Below are 15,062 nucleotides of genomic sequence, written 5' to 3'. Positions count from 1 at the left end.
TCTCATGCTCACATGTATACGCATACATTAACAACGAAATTAGAACCTGGAGAAATATAAACAAAATGGTTGTTAAGGACAACCCTCTGGGGGTGCAATAGGGAGAAACTTGGATTTTCTATGTTCTCTCTCTCTTTTTTCCTCCCAAAGTGTTGGGATTACAGGTATGAGCCACTGCACCCAGTCTGTGCTCTCTTTTTGGTAATATTTGAGGTTTTTTATACATGGAATATCTGCCTTCTGATACTCTTCATCTGTAATTTCCACTTGTCCTTCAAATCCCAACTCAAATACCACCTCTCTTGGGAGGCCTTCCCGGGCCCCTGCAGCCCCTCTGTTCCGGGCTCCAGCGCACAAGGCCCCGGCTGTAGTTCTCATCGTGCTGGTCCCTGTCTGTCTCCCCCATCAGACTGTGAGCTCCACAAAGGCAGGAACCACGTTTGCGGCATTTGCCTCTGTCTCCCAGTGCCTGGTGCCATGCTTGGCACCCAGGAGGCCCTTGATATGTGGCCACTTCCCTCTCTCTCCCCTCCTGTGATTCTAGTCCTGCCTCTGCGGGTGCTGGGCTGCGTCATGGGGGGAGTCTTGCTTGCTCTGTGGGCGTCGGCAGCCTTCTCTGTAGCAGGAGGGAGTAGGTGAGGCACCCCCCAGCTTTGACACTCCCTGGTCTTGTTGTGCCCTTCCCTGGCTCCCGCAGTTGCCCGTCACCTGCCCGGCGGTCCGAGCCATGCCCGCTACTCCCAGGTGCTCCCACCTTGTACAGCACTATGAAAATCAGCAGCAGCAACAGCAGCCCCCCAACGCCGCTCAGCACGTAGAGATAGAGCATGTCCTTCTCATACATGATGTCAACCTTCATGGTGACCTGGGGGAGGAGGGGGAGGGGAGTGCAGGGAAGAAGCTTTTCCCAGCCCTGAAGTCCTTGTGACCCATCCCATCCCCCATCACATCGTGTCCATCTGGACTGTGCCACAGCACCAGGCTCTGGCTCCAGCTCCTCTTGCTCCAGTGTGTTACCTGCTGCAGTCACTGAGTGACTTGCCAATGTGCACCATGGTCTGTCTTATGCCTTAAAGTGGCTTCCCATGAATCCCAGGATAAAATGCCAGAATCTCAGCTCAGCATTCAAAGCCTTCCAGAATCTGGCTTCTGCTTGCCTTATACATTCATCTTCCCTTCTCACGCACTGCCTGCCCATCGGACTGAACTTCCCGCTCTTTGACATTGCCCTGCCCACTCCGCTGTGGGGGGCCCTGCACCCGCTGCTCTCCGCTTACAGCCTCTCTCTTTCTTCACTCTCAGACTGGTGTGGGTGGGTAGCCCTTGACTAAGCTGCCATCACCTTGATCTTTACCCGACACACAAGATGACCACATCTCAGGTGACCCTGTAGTCAGTCGCTTGCCCACCAGCGGTGGTGGGAGCTTCTCCAAGGCTGGCTCTTTGGGGAAGTTCTGACTGGTGGAGCCCAGACCTTCTCCTAGGAGGCTCTCCCGCCTCTAGCTCTGCCCCAGGCTCCTCGGCTCCCTCTGCTGCCTGCTCCTGGGGGTCCTGAGTGGGGAGAGATACCTGGGCCAGGGAGGCGTTGCTGCCATAGAGGTGGAAGTGCTTGCTGCTGTTGAAGGAGATGGAGAGGGAGCTGCAGAGGCTGAGCATGGAGGAGGCCTGTGGGGGGGACGGAGGTTGGGGACAGACATCAGGGCCAGGGACCTCGACACGATGGGAAGGGCAGAGGCGCATGGTCCCCAGCAGGGCACACCACCTCTACTCAGCTCTCTGCTGTGGCATTCTAACATGTCACTCGTAGTTAGAAGGAAAGTTTTCCTATAAAGAATATGTCAGAACTACCCGTAGGCCCGTGAAAACAGCATTGCAAATTTCAAACAATCATGGTTCCCTTTGATCTGTAGCTGTGTAAAACACAAGGGATTTTTCATCAAGATAGGAAAAAAAAATGGAAGAAGACTGTCTGGTGGGGAGCCCACCCACCACTACCCCCAGAAACCTGGCCCCACGGCCACACCACGTCTGTCATAAGCAGGGGCTACCTCAATCTCCCCCACCAGCTCCACGGTCCCGATCACTTGGATGACGATCTCTTGCTTGAAGACAACTGGGCAGCGGAACTTGGCTCCAGAGAGACAAGGCTGGCGGGGGTAAGGAAGCCGGGGCTCAGGGAGGCCTGTGCGCCCCTGCACGCTGCCCGCCCCAGCCGTCTCTCAGCTCATGTCCCCATACCTCAGCTGAACCAGGCAGCCTCTTCAGGTCCTCATGATGGCAGTGGACAGGGGGCTCCTAGGAACGGGGGGTGGGGTCCTCAGCTAGTCAAACCTTCCCCCCAGCCCAGGCAAGAGCCTGGCATCCCAGTTCTCCCCCCAGCTGCGCTGGCCCTGGGTGAGTTCAGACATCACTGAGCCCAACATCCTCACCCGCTTTCCACGCACTTGGCCCTGCCCTCTGCACCCCTGCACGTGCTCACCCCACAGGCCAGAGCAGCCCCATCCCCTGGGCAGCACTCACCATCTGCACGCTCCACGTGTGCGTGACGGGCCCCTTGCTGGGAGGCTGTGGCACCCCAACCACGGCCTCCAGGGCGGGCATGTTGTGGTCGTAGATGGAAGGCTGGATCCTCACCTGGCACAGAGAACAAGGGACTGCAGAGCCCTGAATGCCAGCCACCCCAACTGCCGCCCCAGACCCCGCGTGCCCTCACACGCCTCTTCCAGTCCTCATCGGCTGAGTCCCGAGGGCCCGCTATTCGTTAGGCAGTGTGTAATGAGTGACCACAGCCAGTCGGTCAAGTCCTCCAGGCCTTACAGCGTGGGTCCACGCTCTTCCCTCTGCTCAGAACGCTCTTCCCTGCTTTCTGCAGGGCACACCCTCACACAGCCTGCAAGATCCTGCTCCAACATCATCTCTGAAGGTCTGGCTGACCCCCCAAGGATAAGGCAGCTCCCTGTCCTCCCGTATTCCCACGCACTCTGAACGTACCCAGCAGGACAGCACAGTGTCTGCCCGTGTGTCTGTATCTCTGCTAGACCACGAGCTTCTGAGGACAGGAGCTGTGTCTTATTTCACCTCCAACTCCCTATTGCTTGACACAGTACTTAGCACATGATAAGCCTCCGAAAAAGTAGTTTTTTGAATGAGTGAATGACATTTAACAAGAAGAGATGCAAAAATTATTTGCACAAGGCAGGTTGGGAATGACTCATTTTGGCAACTACATTGAGTTAAGAAACATTTTCTGAGTGCATTTTATATAAAAAGAACTATCTGTGCTAGGGCTGGGAGACCTAGCAATGTATAAGAAAGTGACACAAGAGTGGCACCAATAATGTCTCAAGGAGGTCAAGCAGGGAAATGTATATCTGATTTGAGGGGTTCTATTGCTCATTCATTCAACAAACATTTGTGGACACTTAAAATATCTGTTAAATTGAAAAGGCCTAATGTCAAAGGCAGCATTTGAATTTAACTGTGAAAGATGGACAGATCTTAGCAGGTGAAGGCGGGAAGGGGCACCTGGAAAGAGAAGAGGCAGGGAGTAGGGCAGTGCCAGGTGAGTGGGATGCAGCTGGAGGGTGGGTACTGGGAAGGAGCCGTGGGAGACAAGGCTGGAAAGGAAGCTCAGGATTGGAGCCCAGAAAGCCGGAGGAGTCAGGGCCCCCTCGGCCAGGCAATGGGGAGTCATGGAAGGCAACTGAGGGAGGCAGTGGCTCCAGGGAGGTCTGTCCACTGCAGGTGTGGAATGGAAAGAAGATGGAAAGGTGGATCACGGCCCAAGCGGGAGTCTGTCTCAACAGTCTAGTTGCAAGATGGCAAGAAGCTGGGTCTGAGTAGTAGCAGGGGCCAAAGAGAGAAGGGGATGAGCACAACAGGACGTGGGGAGGCAGCAGGACTGGACAGGAGGAAGGAGAAATTCACCCCAACTTGCAAGTTTTGCTTAAGGAAAAGATGGTGCCCTTTAAAGGATTCCAAGCAAGCAGAGGAGACGCTGGCTTAGGGAAAATGACAAATTTGGTTTAGAATATGTTGAAACCAAAGTTTTGAGGGAGCAATTGTACTCCTGGTTATGCTATGCTGTGCTAAGCTATACCATACTATACGGTACTACACTAACTATACTATACTATACGGTACTGTGCTATAGTCTTCTTCCAAAGTGACATGAAAATGCTCTTAACTGGGTCCATGCCCACTCCTCCCTCAGAGGCTCCCAATATGGAAACCTCAGCCCAAGGGGCAGCCCTTCTCCTCTAAGCCCCTGGAATGAAGGTCACTATTACGGCATTGACCACATTGCGTGAGAAATGGCAGATTGCTAACGCAGAGGTTAAACTCATGGATTTTGATGTTTAAGTACATGCTTGAATCTGACCTCTTCCCCTTATTAGCTGTGTAACCTGGGCAGGTTACTGGCCTGTCTGTGCTGCAGATTTCTCATCTATCCAACGGGAATGACAATGCCAATCTTACAGATCTCACAGGGTGGCGCGAGAAGACAGGGGGTTGCATGTAGAAAGCACGCACTGGGCACAGAACTTGGGTGAGTGGGCAGGGTCCCCGTCTTATTTACTGCTGACCCAGCTCCTAGCAAAGTACCTAACCTAGAACAGGAGCTCATTAAATGTTTGAATAAAAAAAGTAGGTTCTCTCTCAGAGTCCTTCTTGTTCTCAAGTTCTGTGATTCTAGAAATCATACATTCAGTGGTGGAAAGGAGTTAGTAACTAACTCCCTGCTGCCGGAAGCCTTTAAGTACAGGCATGAAGCCACGGAGAAAGGCTTACAGAACAAGGTGGAGGGCTGGCCCTGTTGACGATGGGGACCATGTCTATTTGGCGCCTGCATCCTCAGTCCTCAGGACAGGGCTGAATGAATGTGTGACCGAGAAGGACCTTTCACGTTGGGGTTCATACCTGGTAGATGTGCTTGACTTGCTGGATCTTGGGACCTTTGCGGGTGAAACTGATATAGAGTGTGGAGTTTTTGTGGCTGTGGAGAGAGAAGAGCAGGGATGGGAGGCCGAAGAGAAGCATCCCCAACTCCAGGGAGCCTCTGAGCTGCCAGCCACTGTGCAAGGGACCGCACAGGCATGATCTCATTCAGTCCTCACAACGACCTGCTGTTTCCCCTGGGAAACTACGGCTCCTGGAAGGCGTCAGCCTCTTGCCCAAAGCCCCACAGTGGAGGAGGGACAGGACTGGAGCCCAGGGCGATGTGCCTTGGGGGCTGTGTCCTAGATAACCACATCAGCCTCTGACTCCCTCTCCCACCCATCCTCTAACACACACTGCTGCCTGCTCTTCCTAACATCTCTCTGATCTTACCACTCACCTGCTCAGAATCCCTCAATGGCTCCCTGCTGCCCACGAGGGTCAGGTCCATATCCTCCCATGTCCAGGCTGCTTCCCCACTGCTCCCCTGCACACACCTGCCCTTGGCTAAGCCTTCCCTCTCCCTGCTCCCCAGATCTTCCCTCTGCTTCCTGCCTCCCTGCTTTCATCCATGCCAAGTCCAAGTGAGCTCGCCGATGAGAATGCCCTGCCTCCTTCCTGGCCCTTATCCTCACGTCCGCACCCTCCAGCCCCAGTCCAAGCCCCACCTTCCCCATGAACACTTCTGTCTCTCCCCCAGCCCACACTGATCTTTCCTGGCTAATTCCATACCGATATCATTCCTTTTGGCATTTATGTTCAAAAGCACTGGAGACCTGGGCTCAGACGCTGTCCCTGTCCTTATCTCACTGAGCCAATTGGAAAAAGCCACTCCACTTGTCTAGTTTTTTCCCCTATAAACAAGATAACCCAACTAGCAATCCCCATGGGTCCTTCCTGCCACAACATTCTGAGATTCACTGAATTTGGCCTTTCCAACTTGACCGTAAGCTCCCTGAGGGCAAGGGCCGTTGTGACTACTTCTCTGCTACCTCTTCTAGCACTGCTGGCCCCAGGAAGGCAGGGAATTTAGCATGAGAGAAATAGTCAGGAGCTTGGCTGGGGCTTTGGAGTCAGACAGGCTTAGGTTCGGACCCTGGCTTCAGCAATTCCAGCTACATGACCTTGGGCAAGTATCTGCCTTCTCTGAGCCTCAGTTTGTTCATGAATTAAATGGAGAGAGGCACAGCTGCCTCAGAGGTGTCGAAGGCTCCAGGGAAAGCCAGCAACGGAGCAGTGCAGCTGGCCCAGAGTCTGACAGCAGGTCAGCTTCCAATCTGACTCAGAGCTCTTAAAGGGCCCTAACTCTTTGGAGTGTTGAAAACTGCTGGGGTTGTGGCTGGAATCAGTTCTAATTACCCATGGGGGGCTCCAGGAAAGGAAGGAGGCTCAGAAGGAGAGCTCTGGGGGACAAGGAGGGGCCCTGGGTCGGGAGGCAGAGGAGGGAGCAGAGGGTTGGCTGGGAAGGACTCACTCCTCGATGAGGACGTTGACAGGGTACAGGACTGGGTTGCTGGTAGTGGCCGAGTTGTCCTTCAGGAGGCCTGAGTCTTCATTGTCACTGCATTGGGGCAAGGTAGAGGGCAGTGTCAGGAGACAGACTAGGCGAGGTCTGCATGGTGGGCTGCGACAGGGCAGGGATGCTGGCGGGCCTGCCTGGGGCCTGCTCACCACTTCACATTGGCGTTCAGCTCGACAAAGTCCTCCCAGGAGCTGTTCAGCAGCGTACTAAACATCACCTGGACAACGACCTGGCAGGGAAGGAGGGGAATGAAAACGAAGGGCTCAGGGGCAGCCTTAGCACCTCCCGGCCCCTGCACCTGGTCCTCATAATCTCAGGGGCTCTTGTCAAGTGCTCGCTACACCGCAAGCACTGGGCTAGATGTGTATCCCCATTGTACAGATGAGGAAACCGAGGCTCCAAATGGTTAAGTCATGTCTATAAGGACACAAATGAATAACTCAATTCCAGGTTTGTTTGATTCCAAAGTCCAGGCTCTCAAACATGACACAAAACATCTCCACATCCATTCCCCTTGGGGTAGGTGGTGGCGTAAGCTCTCCCGCAACAATCACCTGCTCCCTTCCCCAGAGCCAAGAGCTCCCTCCCCTCTGCGGCTCATAGTTCCTTGGCTGCTTGGTTCCAAGGAACCCTACACACTCACCGAGGTGCCTGCTTTAAAGATGGGGGAGCTCACATTGCAAGAGAGGGTCTTGGGCAGAATCTTGGACTCCTCAGGAAGCTCCTCGCAGCTGACAGGCATCTGGCTGTGGGGCTGGGAGTGGGAGGAGAGAGAACGGGCTCACTGGTGGGCAAGGCCAAGCGTTCCCCCACCTCCTCCAGGGTTCTGTCCCTGCCACGGCTTGTTCTCAGAGACACAGGGCGAAAGAATCAGGAATGCAGACAGAGGTTTAGTATAAAGACGGTCACTGTAACACTATTTATAATAGTAAAAAACTGGAAGTGATCAAACAGTTCAAAGAGATAGGAATGGTCCAGTAAATTATGGTACAATCAAAGGAGACAATATTGTGAAGTCTTTAAAATGTGCTGCTCTATCTACACCTTCAGCAACCATTTTAAAAATAAACTTGATCCCAGGCTGAGCATTATGAAACCATTTGTCTTCGTCAAGGTCTTGTGAGGGACAGATTTCAGCCACAGAGTGGGAGGGACACAGATAAGGAAATAGAGGTTCAGGGAGGTTAAGTGACATCCCCACGGTCTCCCGAATGGGTAACGCAGGGATCCAGTAAGAACCTGAACACAGGACTGTGTGACACCAGATCTCAAGTTCTTACTCACTCTATTAGACGCCCCTTAAGTAAACATTGAATGTTTCTGTATAAGAATAATTCAAGTGTGCACAGACAGATGAATGGGTAAATGAAATGTGTGTGTGTATATATATATATATATACACACAGATAAATATTATTCAACCTTAAAAAGAAAGGAAATTCACACACACTACCACGTGGATGAACGTCAAAAACATCACACTAAGAGAAAGAAGCCGGACACAAATAACAAATACTGTATGAAATATCTAGAACAGGCAAGTTCATAGGGACACAGAAAGTAGCTCAGAGGGCACGGGGCGGAGCGGGCTGGGAGCGGGGAGGAACTGCCGGGTACAGAGCTGCTGTCAGAGCGGGCGGCAGCTCTGCCAAGAGATAGTGGTGATGGCTGATGACATCGTGAATGTATTCAGTGCCACTGAATGTAAGCTTAAGAATGTTGAAAACGGTAAAATTTATATTACATACATTTTACTGCAATAAAAAATTTTTTTGAGGAAGAACAACCACATGGAGAGCAAAATACCAGTTATTTAAAACAAATGTAGAATAAATACACAATTTAATGTGTGTGCATGTGTATAGATAAACAGATAATATAAATCTCTATAACTAAATACAGGAAATTAAGAAGGGTAAACACCAAAAGGTTCAAAGTAGTAATTGCTTTGATGTGGTCAGGGCTTTAAAAAAAAGAAGCATCATATGGGGGAAGTTGAGGAAGTATATGGGTGATTGTCTTCTTTAAAATTCTCTGTGATTTCCAAGATTCTGTGGTGATCGTGTATTACTTTTGTAATAGTAATTTAAAAACAAAAGCTATATTTAAAATAATCCAGACCATGCCTCAGAAACACTCTGGTCACCTCATGAGGGAGGTGACCCACCTCACTCACCCCTGCACCTGGGCATCACCAAGCGCACCTGGGCACGGTGCAGGGCCCTCTTACACACACTCCATCTCACGTGACCCTTGCACTGAGCTCATGGGTGTCCCCAGCCTGGCTTTTTGATTGTGGAATCTGAGGCTCACAGAGGGTGAACCTTATACCTCAGATCATACAGCTCAAGGATGACCATCCGGCTGAGAACTCAGATGTGACCCTAAGACCTCTGCCTGCCTGCTGCTGCCACGTGTTCGGGCCGGGGCTGTGGACACGCAGCCTGCAGGCGCCCTGCCTTCCAGCTCACCTTGAGCACCTCCACTTTGCGGAAGGAGAGTCCCCGGGGGAAGGTCATGCTTAGCTGCACCCAGTAAGCATCTTCTGCCAAGTTGCTCAGCGCCAGCTCCACAGAGAGGCTGGCAGAGGGGGTCAGACGCAGGGCTCTGGATCTGCGGGGAGATCGGGGGGAAGTTATGGAGTCGAGATGAAGGAAGCAGGACCAGGGGGAGGAATTGCGAAGCTGAGGCATACAATAGACCAGAAAAAAATAAATATAAAAAATAAGCTCCTATGCTCAGGCTTTAAGCTTTGCAATCTCATCAAATGCGGAGGGGAGTTCCACAAAGTTCTTGCATTTCTCAGAAAAGGAAACTAAGGCCCAGAGAGGGAAGTGGTGTCCCCAGATGGCACATCTGGTGAGTGGAGGGGGGATAGTGATTCCACAACCAGCGTTCTTTCCAGCACGCGGGGGCTGCCACAGGACCACACAGAGTGGACAGGAGGCCAGGGGTGGATGCTTCACGGACCTCGCAGGGGAGAAGGACAGCTGCAGGTTGGCCTCACACTTCTTGTCCTCCCCACAGTTCTTCTCAAAAGGGATCTGAAACGCCAAGAAGAAAGGACCAGCAGGCTCAGGCCCCAAATCCAGAGGGGACTGACCCCAGGCCACTCTGTCGGCCCCTCCTCCCCTCTTACCTCCCTGGTCTCTGAGTGTGGTGAGGGTCTCAGGATGGGCTGTATGTCCTTGGCCTGCTGAGCACAGAGGAGTTGGAGGGAGGAGAGATCAGTTGAGGCAGCAGAACTCATGAGGGAGGGCTGCAGGGGCAGGGACTCGGGGCTCACCAGGGCAGGCTGTGGTCTGCCCCTCCCAGGTGCCAGCTTCCTTCCCAGGGCTGCCCCACTCCCTGCCTCAGCCCTGGCCACCTGTGCAGCCCTGCTCTGCAGGCATCCCCTTGATGGAAAGCTGAGGCTCAGGGTGCCCCATTCCTTCTCCCGGACAGTAGACCAGGGCCGTGACAATGCAGCCCCCACAATTCCTGCCTGGGCAGGACTTCCTGCATGTACAGCCTGTGACCCACCTGCCTACGAATAGCTCTTTCACTGTGGTTCTCCTCTGTGAACCCCAGCTCCTCCTAGAACAGCTCTCTGTCTTTTATCAGATTGAGGCCAATTTTTTTTTTAAAAGATGGTCTTGGTCTGTCACCCAGACTGGAGTGCAGTGATGTCATCATAGCTCACTGCAACCTCCAACTCCTGGGCTCAAGCCATTCTCCTGTCTCAGCCTCCTGAGTAGCTGGGACTACAGGCCCACACCACCATGCCTGGCTAATTTTTTTTCATTTTTGGTAGAGATGAGGATCTTGCTATGTTGCCCAGACTGGTCTCAAACTCCTGGCCGCAAGCAATCCTCTGGCTTTGGCCTCCCAAAGCACTGGGATTACAGGTGTGCCAACTTTTTCAACATTTCCTGCCCTTCTACTCTGGGCCAGGCCCCATGCTGGGCACTAGGTATACACGAGAGAACAAAACACACGAACTGCCTGCCTCCCATTCCAGTGGGAGAGGTGACTCAGCATTTTCAACAGTGGGTCAAATGTCATGACGGGACAAGTACAGGGTATCTTCAGAGCATGTAGAAAGGATTCTTATCCCAGACTTGGGGATCAAGGAAGTTTCCTGAAGTATGGCATCACAACTGAAATCTCAAGGAAGAGGAAGAGGGAGCTAGATGATTTGAATGGAGAGGGAGGAAAAAAGAATATTCTGTACAAAGGCCCAGAGCCCAGAGAGAGATTGTGTATTGCACAAGGAGCAAAGATGCTCGTGCTGGCTGGAGCACTGTGCGTGAGCACGGGCAGAGATAAAAGCAGAGTCCAGATGCCACTGAGCCTTTTTAGGGGGCAGGGATGCCACAGGCCATTTTAGGGGGCAGGGACTTAATCCTAAGGGTAATGGGGCCCTGGAAGGACTTTATGGGTTATCAGCTGTATGTTCTAGAAATATTCCGGCCTCCTCTGCTTCCAGATCACCTGACAAGCAGCCTCTAAATTCTTCCTTCAGGGGCTGAGGTCCTGGTGGCCTCCGCTGACTGCTTGTCACCTACCCTCACCATTCATACACAGATTCCTACCATCCTTCGGACCACAGCCAGGCCCAGATGGTGTCCAGGGCCTCCACCCTGCTAAGCCAGCTTCCTGCCAGCAGCTAAGCCAGCTCCCCATTTCCCTTGATTTACCGCTGTGCCTTTCCTCCTCGCTCCACCTACCCAAAGTCTACTCATTTTGCAAGCTCCAGAACCAGTGACACCTCCCTCGGGAAGTCTTTTTTTGACAACAGTGACCTCAGGTCTCTTTTCCCCACACCACACAGTTTGGCATTTAATTAGTGCCCATAGCAGAGACATATCCTTTCTCGCCTTCTGCTTTTAAGATAGAGCCTCCACTGTTTATCTGGAAGCAAGCCCATGTGGGTAGAAGACTACTTTTCTCAGTTTCTTTTATAGCTAGATGTCACCACGGGGCTGAGTTCTGACCAAGAGATATAAATGAAAGTGCTATGTGGCTTTGCAGAGGGAGGATATTCTCAAGGAGAGGATGTGTGCTCTTCTCCCACTGCCCTTGGCCAGGTGCAGACATGATGGGTAGAGCTTGAGCAGACAGTTGTGGCCACAAGAAGGTGTACAAAGGATGGAGAAGCAGCAAGATCAGAGCAGGGGCAAGCAAGCTGTGGCCAGAAGGTCAAATCCAGCTCCCACCTATTCTGTGAATAAAGTGCTATTGGAACACAGACACACCCATGTCTTTATCCACGGGCTGTGGCTGCTTGGATGCTACGATAGCAGAGTTGAGTAGTTGCAACAGAAGCCATATGGCCTGCAAAGCCAAAAATATTTACTGTCTGACCCTTTCCAGATAAAGTTTGCCAACCCCTGATTTAGAGGCTTAGAACTGCCTCTGCAACTTCAACCTGCCTTTTACAGGAGGAAGAAAGACTTTTCTTGTTTTTAAGCTACTTTTAATTTAAATCTCTGTTGTTTGCAACTGAGTTCATCTAACTGGTACTTTGCCCTTGCCTAGAATGACTCACAGGCCCCAAAAGCAGCAAGTTCAAAGCTGAACTCACCAGCCCCCCTGTGTCCCCTCCAGTGATCCCTGTGTGGGGAGCGGCTCCACCATGTACCCAGAGCCAAGTCAGAAATGGGCGTCATCTTCTGCCTGTCCCCACACCTCTGCATTTGATAAATCTGCCTCTTCCATCTCTCTTTAATGTACACCCTCCTCTCCACTCCCACAGAAACTGCCTTGGTTCAGGCCTTACCACCCCTCAACAGGACCATTACAACAGCCTCCGGCCTCCAGGCTCACATCCTTGTAATCCGGCTTCCATGTCGCTGCTGGAGTGAGCTTCGTAAGATATATATGCGACAGTAGAGCCGTCTACTCCCCTGTCTCCCGGCTCCCCTGCTTGCCTGGCACCACTCCAAGGGTAGCGGTGGGCATCTGACCCAGGCCTGGGTCAGGGGTGGTTTAGGGGTGTGAATATGGCCCAGGTCACAAGAAGAAGAAGGAGGCTTGCCCAGTGGTGAGGATAATGGACGATGATACCAACAAAAGGATAACAAGCTAGGTTATGAAGAGAGGCCCGTTCCTGATGGCCTTGTTTGGGTTCCTGGATGAAGATATGAGTGAAGCCAGGATCCTCCCTTGGTCTCTTCAGAGTGAACTGATTCCTTTTTCGCTTAATCCAGGTTTGAGTTGGGTTATGGACACTTGCAATCAAAAAAGGCCATCATATGTAATATTTCCTTCCCCTGCATAAAAATCGTTTTCATGGCTCCTCAGTGCCCTCAGGGGAAGGACCAAACCCCTTGGTACATCTGAAAGGGCTGCTCAAGGGCAACCCATGCCCCCCTGGTGCCGCCTGATGTTTAAAAGAAAAAAAAAAAGAGCAGCCAGCCTCTCTGGGCTTATTCATTCATTTTCTCTCTCTCTCCTCCCATCACCCACCATCTCTGGCATCCTTCGTCTGTGTTCGCATTATGCCTTCTTTCTGAACGCGCACCCTGCTTCTCCACCTGGGGACTTCAGGTCACTTCTTGGCGGGGGGGCTCTCCCTACCCAGCCTGACTCTCTGGCGTAGACGGTTGCCGCCCTGTCCCTAACTTTGTCACAGCATCATCACAGTGTTGTTGCTGCTGACTTCTCCAACTTCCCCCACAGCAAATTGTGCCCTTAAGGTCAGATACCACGTTTATGTCCCTCAGTGAAGCCGGTGCCCATGGACTTTCCTCAAGCGCATCTGAGCATCTGACGGGCAGGGCTGTATTCTGGTAAGTGCCACTGTTATCTCAGGACAGTGGCTGGGCGGGCGGGGTGTGCCCACTGCCCACTGCCGAAAGCCACCAGAAAGAGAGTACTTGACAGCCCCTGCAGGAGTCAGAGGCCTCACGGGGCTGGGACTCATCTTATAGACTGGGAAACAATCTCAGAGAGTCCCAGAAAACCTGCTCATGCTTGTGCCAGGCCCAAGTTCTTTCTACCAGACACTGTTGCCTTCGGAAACCAAACCATCAGCTTAGCTTCAGGGATTTCAGAAAAAGAAATCTGGCTTTGGACACTGGGAGGGGAGTGTGCGATCTGGTCAACGAGGGTAGGTATTGTTCCCTCCCTTCTTTTACATAATAACAGCACCTCTATTTGGTTTTGAGGGAATGACCTGCCCCCAGCTGAACACATGGGTAAGAAAGAGAATCAGGGTGCCTGCCCTTCCACCAAGAAGGGGTCGTGCTGGGCCTGGAGTGTGCATCTTGAACAGTGTCAGAAGCCTGATGAGGTTGGAGCAGATGCACAGCAGGAACCCGGAGCAGGTTCATCCCTTATGGCCTCCTCTCAAGAGCCCCCAAGAGCCACCACTCTCGTTCTCCTTCTTCCCAAACGTGGTTTTTCAAATTGCCCTTCAATTCAAACCCCCGTGTATGCCTTTCCTGCGTAAGCGAGCCGTATTTCGCTTCCCGCGCTTACAGTCAAAGACTCCTACAGAGCATAGTCACTTCTTGCCAAATGGAATTTCTGCTCTTCCTGTTCCTATCAACTCCCCTAGTCGATCTCTCCTTACCGCCCTTTCGTCCCTCGGTGTCCCTTCTTCCTCCCAAAGAGAGAAATTCAGGGAGACATTGATGGGGGAGATGAGGTCCTGAACGCACACCTGAGGGTGATAAGAACACAACCTGTCATGAGTCTAACCTTTACCTTACTTCTGATTAAATAAATACCTTGTCTGCATTTTACAAACGATGAAACTCTAGTAGTTTGTTGTCTACGACCTTACCAGTAGCAAAAATACATTTACTACGTAACAGGTGTTTGTAATATGCCCAGGGTGCCTCTGCACAAGTGTCACTCCTCAGCCCCAATTCCATGGCACACATCACGCATCAATCACCGTGCTTGCTCCCCAAATCTTCATCTTAGGCAGCCATTATCGAACGTTGTACAAGAATATTCTAGAATAACTGGAATATCCTAGTTCTAGAATTCTGTTCCTTGAGAACAGGGATGGGTCTTAGTCTTTTGCTACGCCTGACGCTGCACTTTGTAGGCACTCAAATTGTTTTTCACCTCAAGTTCCTACTGACCCTGAGAGAGAGGCATTATTATCCCTACATCAAAAATGAGGAAAATAGGCCTAAAAAGGGTGACACAATTGTCCTAAATCTAGAATTAGGAGTGACAGAGCCCAGATTTGAACCCAGATGTCCAAATCCAAAGGTCTTTCTACCATGTCACCATGCCTTCTTCTCTGGCAAATTTATGTTTAAAATTTCCAAATCTTGTAAGGGGAGGGGTGGAAGGAGGCTGAGGAATGCTGAGTGGAGGGATGAATGAAATGAGATTGAGAATGATAATTGTTGAAATAGGGGCATGAGTACCTGGGCGTTCATTAAACTATTTTTTCTAGTTTTGCATGTTTCACATTCCCCACAACAACAAATTTAAAACAAACTTCAAAGTCTTATACCCTAATCTTATACTGAGACTTTTATGAAACATTTAAGAGTGTACTTTGATATTAATCCCATTTTTACACAGGACTGCTTATAAGCAAACTGAATCTGGGTGTTTCAGCAGTTGTTCAAACTCATATTTTAAAAAAAAAAAC

The 15,062-nt window shown here is 51.4% G+C and overlaps 1 protein-coding gene across 2 annotated transcripts in view; it reads right to left on the bottom strand.

The window, feature by feature from the left end:
- ITGAL (integrin, alpha L (antigen CD11A (p180), lymphocyte function-associated antigen 1; alpha polypeptide)) overlaps window positions 1–15,062 on the bottom strand; it is a 37,140-nt gene that overhangs the window by 2,773 nt on the left and 19,305 nt on the right. The window contains exons 18-30 of one of the 2 annotated variants that reach the window (XM_012660325.1): window positions 14,019–14,108; window positions 9,600–9,656; window positions 9,431–9,504; window positions 8,932–9,073; window positions 7,104–7,214; window positions 6,610–6,689; window positions 6,413–6,499; window positions 4,921–4,996; window positions 2,521–2,634; window positions 2,239–2,295; window positions 2,049–2,147; window positions 1,570–1,665; window positions 755–865 (exon numbers count right to left, since the gene is read on the bottom strand). In XM_012660325.1, coding sequence (XP_012515779.1) covers window positions 755–865; window positions 1,570–1,665; window positions 2,049–2,147; window positions 2,239–2,295; window positions 2,521–2,634; window positions 4,921–4,996; window positions 6,413–6,499; window positions 6,610–6,689; window positions 7,104–7,214; window positions 8,932–9,073; window positions 9,431–9,504; window positions 9,600–9,656; window positions 14,019–14,108 — 1,194 coding nt within the window. The remainder of the gene's footprint in view (window positions 1–754; window positions 866–1,569; window positions 1,666–2,048; window positions 2,148–2,238; window positions 2,296–2,520; window positions 2,635–4,920; window positions 4,997–6,412; window positions 6,500–6,609; window positions 6,690–7,103; window positions 7,215–8,931; window positions 9,074–9,430; window positions 9,505–9,599; window positions 9,657–14,018; window positions 14,109–15,062) is intronic. The other variant, XM_012660327.1, reaches the window with a different exon arrangement.

Source organism: Propithecus coquereli, unplaced genomic scaffold, assembly GCF_000956105.1.
Source record: "Propithecus coquereli isolate 6110/MARCELLA unplaced genomic scaffold, Pcoq_1.0 Scaffold66, whole genome shotgun sequence".
Lineage (NCBI taxonomy): Eukaryota > Metazoa > Chordata > Mammalia > Primates > Indriidae > Propithecus > Propithecus coquereli.
The sequence above is the reverse complement of the archived record's forward strand: the minus strand, read 5'-3'. Positions and strand labels throughout refer to the sequence as shown.